General features: G+C 36.3%; 1 protein-coding gene across 4 annotated transcripts in view; it reads left to right on the forward strand.

The window, feature by feature from the left end:
• The window catches only part of MCM9 (minichromosome maintenance 9 homologous recombination repair factor), a 90694-nt gene that overhangs the window by 11756 nt on the left and 68457 nt on the right, over positions 1-10481 (forward strand). For 3 of the 4 annotated variants that reach the window (XR_013441135.1, XM_036121250.2, XM_036121254.2), the window contains exons 5-7: positions 1261-1461; positions 5735-5860; positions 7513-7632. Coding sequence is in view for 3 of the 4 variants with exons in the window: in XM_036121250.2 (XP_035977143.2) it covers positions 1261-1461; positions 5735-5860; positions 7513-7632 (447 nt within the window). In the remaining variant the exon portion in view is untranslated. Of the gene's footprint in view, positions 1-1260; positions 1462-5734; positions 5861-7512; positions 7633-7860; positions 9677-10481 lie in introns of those variants that run through there. The other variant, XM_078054802.1, reaches the window with a different exon arrangement.

Here is a 10481-nt window from a genome sequence, read left to right on the forward strand (position 1 = left end):
GCAGACAATATAGTATGATCATTATTCTTGATTCTGTTTGAAAACCATCCAAGCAGTGGCTTCAAAAGATCTTGAAAACACATGCAAAGCACCTATTGAATGTGTTTGTCACCATTTATTATGAAGTTGCCTTTGGCTAGAAATATGCTATCATGTAATTGCTATCACCAGTTCCATTCGTTTAGCATTTACAGAACACTTTCTTCAGAAAATCAAAAGCTCTGCAGATTACACATTACGCATTGAAATTTAGAGAGTTAAAGGCTTTTGCATCAGCAAATACCATATATTTGACACAGGCTTGGAAATGAAGACTTGCCAGTTAGTTCAGAGACACTATTTGTTGCACAAATTATAAATACCAGATTGGATTTGGGGTATGTCCAACATCTTATATTCAATAAGATTTTGAGGACTAGGCTCATCTTTTCTTCTTCTGTCCCCCTTTTCTCTCATACCAAAATACTGGATGCCAACCATTCATTCATATATACCTGTTAATTGATGCATGAGTTGCACAGATGTCAGTGTTTGGAGAATGTGCCCATGAGTGACCCAAGGCCTCTTAGGAAAACCTGTAAAAGTTTAATACTCTGATCACCAGGAATAGGAGAGTTTCTTCAGGTGGGAAGGAACCAACCAAGAAGGAACAGGCAGGATTTATCTTGTGCTTTCATAGTTTATGGAAAAGGGCTTTGAAGTAAAACAGTATTTACTTATTTCTTAGTTCATTCATCTGTTTTTTTAAGGCAGTAAGTAAAATAGCAATAAAGGTGATACATAAAAATTAATATATAAGGAAACTAAAACTAATGTCAGTTATCACAAGATCGTCTCCTTTCCTGACACCAAATTGATTATAGCTTAACCTTCCAGCTGTGGTTCCCACCTGTTCTTTAAATGAGACCTGTATGGTTAGGAATTATGAGAGGATGAACATTTCACCCCATATAATAACAATGAATAAATCACCTGGTAAGCTATTTTTCCAGTGAAGGGTAATAATTTGGTGTGATCATCATGTGGCAGATAAAGAAAAATAAAAACGCTGACTTTAGCTTTTAGCTAAAGATACAAGCGCTTGTAAAACAAACAAAGAGCCAGAAGAAGGGAAAAGTAGGAAACCTGTGGCGTTCCTTTGCCTCCAGATTGTTTTCTGGATGAGTGTTTACCATTCTAAACCTGGTGGGAGAGTGGTTTCTTGTTTCTGGATCTGTGTCATGCAAGTCTGTGCCCAGCAAGCGGTGTGCTCTCTCCTAGGTGATGACCTCACTATTTACGGAGTTGTAATGCAACGGTGGAAGCCTTTTCAGCAAGATGTGCGCTGTGAAGTGGAGATAGTCCTGAAAGCCAATTATGTCCAAGTAAATAATGAGCAGTCTGCAGGGATCATCATGGATGAGGAGGTCCAAAAGGAATTTGAAGATTTTTGGGAGTCCTATAAGAGTGATCCCTTTGCAGGTTTGTGATTAAGGGTATAAAGCTGATACTTATTAATGGCATTTCATTAAGTAGTTAAATATGAGGTCTGTCATTAGGAGGAGCCTTACCTGCTGCAAAACTCAGTGGCTGAATTCAAAAAGTGGTAGCATCCATCAGTACTTCCAGCCGCAGTTTCCTTTTGAAGAGCCCTTTTCTGATATAGTCTTTTCTATTTAGAGATCTTTGTGGAAAATCAAGGCTGGATTACAAGAAATTTTCCATTTCTATTATTTTAGACATCTCTTGTACTGCCAGTTCTCTCCCTTCTTTACCAATCAAATATACAATTCCTCCTTAAATAGACAAAACGCATCCTACTATGAAACCTCATCCTATGAAAGCCTTATTTCTTCTCTGATGTACCTTAGATAATAAAGACAACTGCACACTATTTTAGCTAAAGATTTTTAAATATGCAGTCAATATGAAAGAGATGATGAGAAAAAGATACAAAAAATAAGCTTTGTCATCACAGCAAAAACTTTTGACTATGGCACTAAGATATGTAGACTAAAACATCACAGCCTTTGGGTTCATAGGGTATTTTTTATTTAAAAATTCCGAAGGTATAAAACACCAGTTAAATCTTCAAATGTCTGTTTTCATTCTTCCTTGGAGGCATCTTCTGAGAAAAATAAACTGAAGGCAGTGATAGACTATTTCTAATAAACTTCATCTCAAGTCTCATACATATTGATCACTTTATTCTTAAATACTGAAGTGGGGTGCCTGGGTGGCGCAGTCGCTTAAGTGTCCAACTCTTGGTTTCGCCTCAGGTCGTGATCTTAGGGTCATGAGATCAAGTCCTGCATTGGGCTCTGCACTCAGCACGGAGTCTGCTTGAGATTCTCTCTCCCTCTCCTTGTGCCCCTCCCGCTTATGAGGTGTCTCTCTCTCTCTCTCTAAAATAAACAAAAATCTTTAAAAAAAAAAAAAAAATACTGAACTGAACAGATACCAATTCACAAAGTAAGGTTCTTGTTTGTCTATAGGTAGTTTGCTTTTATTTTGTGTGATGAATTTTTATTTTTTTCCTTCTGCATATAGCACATATATGTAGTGGTTCCTGATCATTCTTTAATCTGTACAGAAGGAACTAAAGTTCTCTACATTGTGGCTTTATTAAGCAAGCCCTTTAAGAACCATATATATTTTTAAATGAATTTTTGTATTTAAAATTGTTTCTTAGGGTCAGGTCCTCACAAAAATCTGTTAACTCTTCTTTGGACCACAGTCATTTCTTATTAATTGCAGTGCCACAGCTCAGCTCTTCCTGTAACAGTAAAGGAAGGGCATCATACAGTGTCCTAACCAGACCATGAGAAGTGCTTTATGCTGGCAATTAAAGAGTCTACTTTGTTTTAATTAGAAGGTTATGGGTGTACAACTCATTTACTGGATAAAAAGAAGTAAATATAATGACCTTGTAAGAAACATAAGAAAAAGAAAATGAGGCAACATTTTTCTTTTTAGTCTGAATGGATTCTGCTTTTAGTCTCCCAAGTACACAGTACCAGTACACTGTACTGTACCAATTCAAAGTGTATGTGTGCTAGTTGGGGGAAATAAGGGAAGGGGTGGTGAAGGTGGGGAGCTGTATCCAGAAGGATGTCTTCATTTTGCTAGTCTAAAGCCAGAGATTACTTCCTCCTCAGCTCTTGGAGGTTGATCTGCTTCATTAAGATCTGATACTGTGGGTACTGTCTAGAAGCTGAAGACTTTATTCCAGTCTATAGTAATGTCTGGGATCCTCTGACCCTGGTGCTTAGATGCTGCATAGAAACCCCAGATGTAGGGATTGGGGTCTTTTGGGCCATCTGAACCCATTCTGGGATGACTGTTATCTTAGATCTAGGAAGTCCTCTTCATTGGGGTAACTGAGGGCCATGCCACAAGAGTAGGCTAATAGGCCATAGACACACTATTAACATGGTCTAGAATCAGAAATTTGGGAGGGAGATAGGGTTGGGGGAGTATTCACTCTAATGCATTCTCTTCCATGATCTAGCCATAGGAGCATCTATTGTCATGATTCAAGGAACTTTAGACAACAAATTTAAGGGAATGGTTCTTCCCCTTTATTTTTCTCTTGTACTTCAGACCTGGCTTTGTATCTTTTGTGTTAACTACATTGTGAGGAAATCTTGAGATCAGAAATAAGCACAAGTAATACAGGTAGTATAATAGCTTAACAGTTTAGTGTGTCAGGTATTATTTGTTCTATGTGCTATACACTTATTAACTCCTTTGATCCTCAATAGTTCTACAAGATACCATTATCTTTCCATTTTACAGATAAGAAAATAGAGGCAGAGAGGTTAAGAAACTTGCCCAAGGTCAGACGGGTAGTAAGTAATAGCACTGGAATGTGAATCCAGGCCTCTGGCCCCGGAGCCTGCGCTCTTTACCACTGGGATTGTTTCCTGTAAGCACATCAGGCAAGAGTCCACCTTTATTCAGCACAGCCGCATGGAAGTCTCCCGGGCCAGTTTGTCTACATCCAAACCTGCCTGTTGGGGCTAGTCCTTCCTTCTTTGTATGTATAAGTCTGGTTAGAACTTACCTACCTGCTGTAGTGTCTTATTTGCTTAGATCCCAAACCGTCTTCATCTTTTTTTCTCTGGGCTTTCTCCCTCAGGAAAGGAAGAGATTCTCTCTGGCACTTAATGAACTGCCTTCTAGGATTTACTAATTCTTTTTTCTAATTCCCATTTTACTAAAAGGTTTTCTTTCGTCACCATTTCTGCCATCCCAGGTCGTATCACCCCACATTGCCATTGGATCAATTCTGATTCATTACAAAAAGTAGCCTTTGTGTATAAGGCCATAAATTCTGGAGGAAGCCCCTTTCCTTTCCCTTAATGCTTTGTCAGAAAAGCTTCTGGAACTGGAATAATCAGCTAAATATTTACAAGATTATTTTCCTCTTCAAAAGAACTACCTCTGAAACATGAGCACAAACATGAAGTCCTGAAACACGCAACAGTTGCCAGCATGTAGATAGAGTACCATCACAGTAGTGAATTCCACATAAGTTAGGACAAGCTCAGGACAGGCTTGTTAGGATGTCATAGGTTCTAAGAGCCCCTGCTGGTTAATTAGGCCAGTGATCGAATGAAATACCTACTTTATTTATATGTGGCATAGGCAGATTCTCAGATTTGGTGTTTTGACATTTCTGAAAACAGAAACTCAAGACAGTGATATTCTCTTATTTAAACCACATGACTGGGGCACCTGGGTGGCTCAGTTGGTTAAGCGTCTGCCTTCGGCTCAGGTCATGATCCCCTGGTCCTGGGGTCCTGGGATCGAGCCCTGCATCCAGCTCCCTGCTCAGCACGGAGCCTGCTTCTCCCTCTGCCTGCTGCTCCCCCTGCTTGTGCCACCCCCAACCCTGTCAAATAAATAAAAAAATCTTTAAAAAAAAAAAAAGGCACGTGATCAGGCTAAGCCTCTTGACTCTTCATTTCGGTTCAGGTCATGATCTCAGGGTCCTGGGATCAAGCCCCAAGTTGGGCTCCATGCTCAGCACAGAGTCTGCTTGAGATTCTCTCTCTCTCTCCCTCTACCCCTCCTGCTCATGCTCTAAAATAAATAAATAAAATCTTAAAAAACAACAAACACATCAGGAGAATCCAAGACTTCCAGCTTGGATTGCTAGAATTATAGTTTATATTGATTTTTTTAATACTCTGATACCCTGGTAACATTATTCTACGTAAAACAGACTTTACCAAACTATTCAGAGCAAATGCTGCACTGACTCACAGGGTAGATTATTTTACTTCTCTTATACCTCTGGAGAAGCTCCATGAACTCCAAGTACCTCTTGTATTTATAGATTACTGGCTCCTGCAATCTGACTTACTGAGATTGAGCACCTTCATTTTATTTAGACAATGGAGTAAAGTGCAGTGGTATTTTAAAGGGATAATGTTGGCTTCATGAGGGAATAAAGGAGATTCCTTTCTGTCCCTTGTAAAGTATGATAAATTTATGGAAACTTAAGCAGGTATAAAAATAAAAAACAAGGAATAAAAAGCAGACTTTTCCTATATGGCATTAATAAGAGAAGGAGTTTTAGGACCAAAACAGTTATTTACTCCTTTTCTCCTTTTAGGCATTTAGAAATGGTCCTCTGGATCATTTTAGATGACAGAGTATATTTCTAGGAAGTTAGGATAAGAAGGGAAATTTCAGATAGGATTTCTTGAAAACTGTCGGTAACATCTGATCTTTCTGCCTTTCCTAGGAAGGAATGAAATATTGGCCAGCTTGTGCCCTCAAGTTTTTGGGATGTATCTAGTAAAGCTTGCTGTGGCCATGGTGCTGGCTGGTGGGATTCAAAGGACTGATGCTACAGGAACACGGGTCAGAGGTTAGTACCTACTTAAAACTTTTTGAGAAATGTTAATACATATAAGGTGAGAAGCTAGAATTTTTCTTCCCTGAATAAAAATGACTTGTCGAGCTTTATTTTCTAACCATAATCTTTTAAAGCTGACAGTTGCCTAATACTTAGTCCGGCATCTATATATCAAAAAGTAATTTCTAGAATTCCAAAGACTAAAAGAAATATTAAGTTTTTTGATGAACATATATTTTTGCCCCAATCTGTAAGGGTGACACAAAATAAAACCTTTACATTTTGATTACTCTGTTTTTCATTGGATCCCCAGTCTGTCTTCAAGAGGAAAAGATTAGAAATAGTGCTTTTTAAGGTCTCCAAGTCAGCATCTCTCCATCTGTGACTGTTAGTGTGTTTTTCTCAGACTGCTGCTCTCAGTCATCTGCCTGCTGATTCCCCTTCTGCTGGTAGGTAGCAGAAGTGCCATCTGCCATGAGGTGCTGCTGTAGGTCACACGTTCAAGCGAAGATAACTCTAAGTGTATAATTATGTTCAAATGGCAGAAAGCTCTTTTGCGGCTAACACGTTTAACTGACCTGAATCTGGCATAGAGTAGGTTTATTATGGCCCTTATATAGGCCGCCTGAGGGTCATAATAACCAAAGACTAAAAGGACATTGTTATAAACAAGACTGTTAATAAGATTTCTAAAACCATATGGTATGGTATAGAATAGTAAGTATAATAAAGTTTATGTGTATTGTATGCTTTGATGACCTATTAATTGCAAGGCACTCCGCTAAATGTTGAGCTTAAGTAGGAGTTTCCTATTAATGTATTTAGGAAATACTTGAATATTACTGAATAAATTGATCAGTGAGATCAATTTATACATACCACAAGATACTCATATGTTCATTTGTTACATTTGAAAATAAGTACTTTAAGGTAGATATTTCATTAAATTACTAAAATTTTCATAAAATGAAAAGGTCATTTAACTATTACAATCATAAGTAATTTGATACTTATAAAGCACTTATAAAGCACTGAACACTTAAAAATACTTGAATAAAAATGGAATAAAATATTTGTATGGCTTGTATGGAAAGATTTAATCAAGTAGTTTGGTATTTAAAAATAGATTAAGGGGCGCCTGGGTGGCTGAGTCGGTTAAGCGTCTGCCTTCGGCTCAGGTCATGATCCTGGGGTCCTGGGATAGAGCCCCGCATCGGTCTCCCTGCTCTGCGGGAAGCTTGCATCGGTCTCCCACTCCCCCTGCTTGTGTTCCCTCTCTCGCTGTGTCTCTATCAAATAAATAAATAAAATCTTTAAAAAAAAAAATCTTTAATAAAATAAAAATAGATTAAAATCAGAAACTTTATAAGCCAAAAATTTTTAAAATGTTAAACATATGCCTGAACATCTGTAAATAACACAAAGTTTATTAATTTAGATTTTAAATGTCACATTCAGAAATCACTTAAAGATTGTTATTTATGATGATAGTTAACTTTTCTGAGGATATCTAGTTAAGTCTGTCCTTCAATGACCTTAAGTATATAGCAAAAACATAAAATATAAATTCTGTTGGCATTCCAAGTAGACCATTTTCTTCCTGATTAATTATACTTATTCATAGGTCTTTTCATAGAAATTTAAAACTTTATTAACTTTTTTAGGTGAATCTCATCTTTTATTGGTTGGGGATCCTGGCACAGGGAAATCTCAATTCCTCAAGTATGCAGCAAAGATTACACCACGCTCTGTGCTCACCACAGGAATTGGATCTACTAGTGCAGGTATTTTACATGACAATTTCAATTAATTGAACTTTACTACAGACACTAGCACAATGTTTTTCTGATGAAAAAGTACCTAACATAGGATAAATTTCAAGCTAATTTTTGAGTTACTGGCAAAAATTGAAGAAAATATGTAGTACTTTTGTAGCTCTAAGAAAGTATTTTAAAAGCTCCACTTTCACTTATTTTCCTAAAACTTATCCCATATATCTTTTTGCATCTTAGTTTTGAAAGATCCTATTTAATGTGGAAAAAGCATGCACCATCTGGCATTTCATGAAGACCTAGTAAACAGAATGTTGAGATAAATGGGAAAAAATCTCACTTTACCAAAGTAGATCGATGGCGTAGAGCTTGAGGCATTTTTGTGCTTATAGATCTCACGGCAACAGTAGCTCCTACTGAAAATTCTTAGGGAGAAAATTTGTCTTAATATGTGGAAAGCATACTTTTATTGCATTGTGGAGCTTCATTCATACATTGTGATGATTCTTCAAGTACATTTAAAAGCCTTTGCAGATAGAATGTCAGGATTTGATTATAAAGTAACTTTAGGAAAATTTTTAGAAAACATGTCTTGATGCCATTTTGTATTTTACACTGTTTTGACTGGGGAAATATTTCTCCTGTACTTCTGTCTGTAATAGGCCTTTGGTTTCACCCATTTTACAAATGTTCTTTGCTATTTACTAAGGGAAGCCTGTGCTGAAATTTCTTATGAGAAACTTACACTATAAAACTTGTCACAAAGCAGCAAATGCTGCATTAATGGTCCTACATAAGGAAAGCCCCATTCTAAGAGGCTCTCAGATTTTGAAATTTAACTGAATAGTACATTAAGCATGGATGAGAAGGGATTTGTGAATGGAGAGGCGTAGACAAGGTTCAGCATACTGGAAGGGTAGTAGGCAAGAATATATAAAGAACACTTTATGTGCATTGAAAAATTCTTATGACCCAGTATTCTAGAGTTCTGTATAAAATGATACCAGTAACAAACAAATAGAAGTGTTTGCCAAGTAATTATGTGGACTGTTTCCTAAGTTAATTATATGGAGGGCCAAGAAATGAGTCCAGGCCATGTGATGGGCTACTAGTTATTTCAGAATATTTGGACAGTTTTCAAGTGAATGGCTTTTGATTGACTACACTAGCACTTTTCCGTCTTTTTTTTAATGTCAAGATCATAATCCAAATATAAGAGAAAAGACAGGTATGGGGAATATAAATTTCAGAGTGATAGAAAAGTTATTGCCAAGTCTCATCTACTCAAAAGGCCAGACTAGCCTTTCTTCAAACTGTGTATCGCAACCCCTAAGAGTCATAAATGTCAGTTCAGGGGGTCAAAACCAGCACTTTAAAAATGAAATACAATAAAAGATACCAGAATGTACTGCACACAATAAAGATGCACTATATGGGTGTATTTTCATGAAAATTAACATAAATACTATGTTGCAGGGTCATACTTTTTTTTTTTAAATCAGGGATTACAGTAAAAAGTTTTGAAAATTGCTGCCATAAACTTTCTTGGTAAAATCAGAAACCCCAAATCTTAAAACCAAACTATAAGACCACATGGAAGCCTAAAGTTATAAATGAACAAATGCATGCATGCTCCTCAGATTTCCTGAATGTTTTCTTAGCTCACCTGATACCTCATTCCCTCCAGCCTACTTGCTTCTCTCTCCTGTGGCATAAGTAATTGGTTCACGTTTATCTTTTCATGACAGAGCCATTTACTATGATCAAAAAGGAGGAAAACTGCTCCAAACATTTTAGCTGTAATTCAGATAGTGTCTATAAATGAAGCGAAACAGGGAAAATAAAACCCCATGCTATAGCTTCTTAACGCCTAATAGTTGAATTCTAAATCTTATAGCATCATAAAAATTTAAGAGATGACTTAAAAACTAAGTCTCAACCTTTTGTGAAAATTAGCTGTTTACAAACTGATGTAAAAACCTAACCCTTGGTGTCAATACGAATCAATCATTATAATTAAAATAAAAACTCAGCAGTAAATTGCTTTATTTGGTAATTTGGCTTGTATATGCTTTATTTCTAACAAGCACATATCTTGTTATATTAATCACTGAGCTCTTTGTTGGAAAATTTTACTTTTATTTTCATTTTAATATTTTAACATTTTCCTTTAATTGCAATTAGACAAAAATGAAATTTTCTTCATATAGTTTTAACAGTTGGATGTATTTTATTTTTAAAATCTATGAACTAGTTAGTGGACAGTATTTTAATAATCTGGTATATTAAATTTCAAAGTTTAACATTTAGCAAAATTTGCTTCACAGATTCTTTTTTAGAATGACAGGAAATATATACAACTTAGAATCCATATTCAGACAAATGCCCTTTACCCTTCCTCAAAATAAAAGCTTTAAAAAGTGCAGTATAAAAGTTCTAGATATAAAGGCACTGCATAACTGCATCATATGGCTAATGTCTTGCTTAGCAGCAAGAGTAATGAGAGTGTTCTACACTTAATTTAATGAAGCATAAGAAACTTTGAGGAAGGACCTAGCTCTCATCAAAGAAAAAGAACACTTTGGCCCACTTAGTTAATGTATTCCTTTCCAAGATTGCTTTTAAAAAACTTATCTGGAAAGGCTATCTAAAATATGTCAACCACAAACATGCCTAATCTTATCCTGCATGAGTGTTAAGGAATATGGAGAAGAGTACCACATGTGTGAAAATATATATATTTCCAAAATAGTGACTTATCTATTATGATAAAGCTAAATACACCTTCTGAAATCCACTGTTTTTTGTTTTTTGTTTTTTTATAAATGCTGCCAACAACAGATGATCTACCAAGTCAGTTT

The sequence above is a fragment of the Halichoerus grypus genome, chromosome 9 (assembly GCF_964656455.1).
Source record: "Halichoerus grypus chromosome 9, mHalGry1.hap1.1, whole genome shotgun sequence".
NCBI classification, from domain to species: Eukaryota; Metazoa; Chordata; class Mammalia; order Carnivora; family Phocidae; genus Halichoerus; species Halichoerus grypus.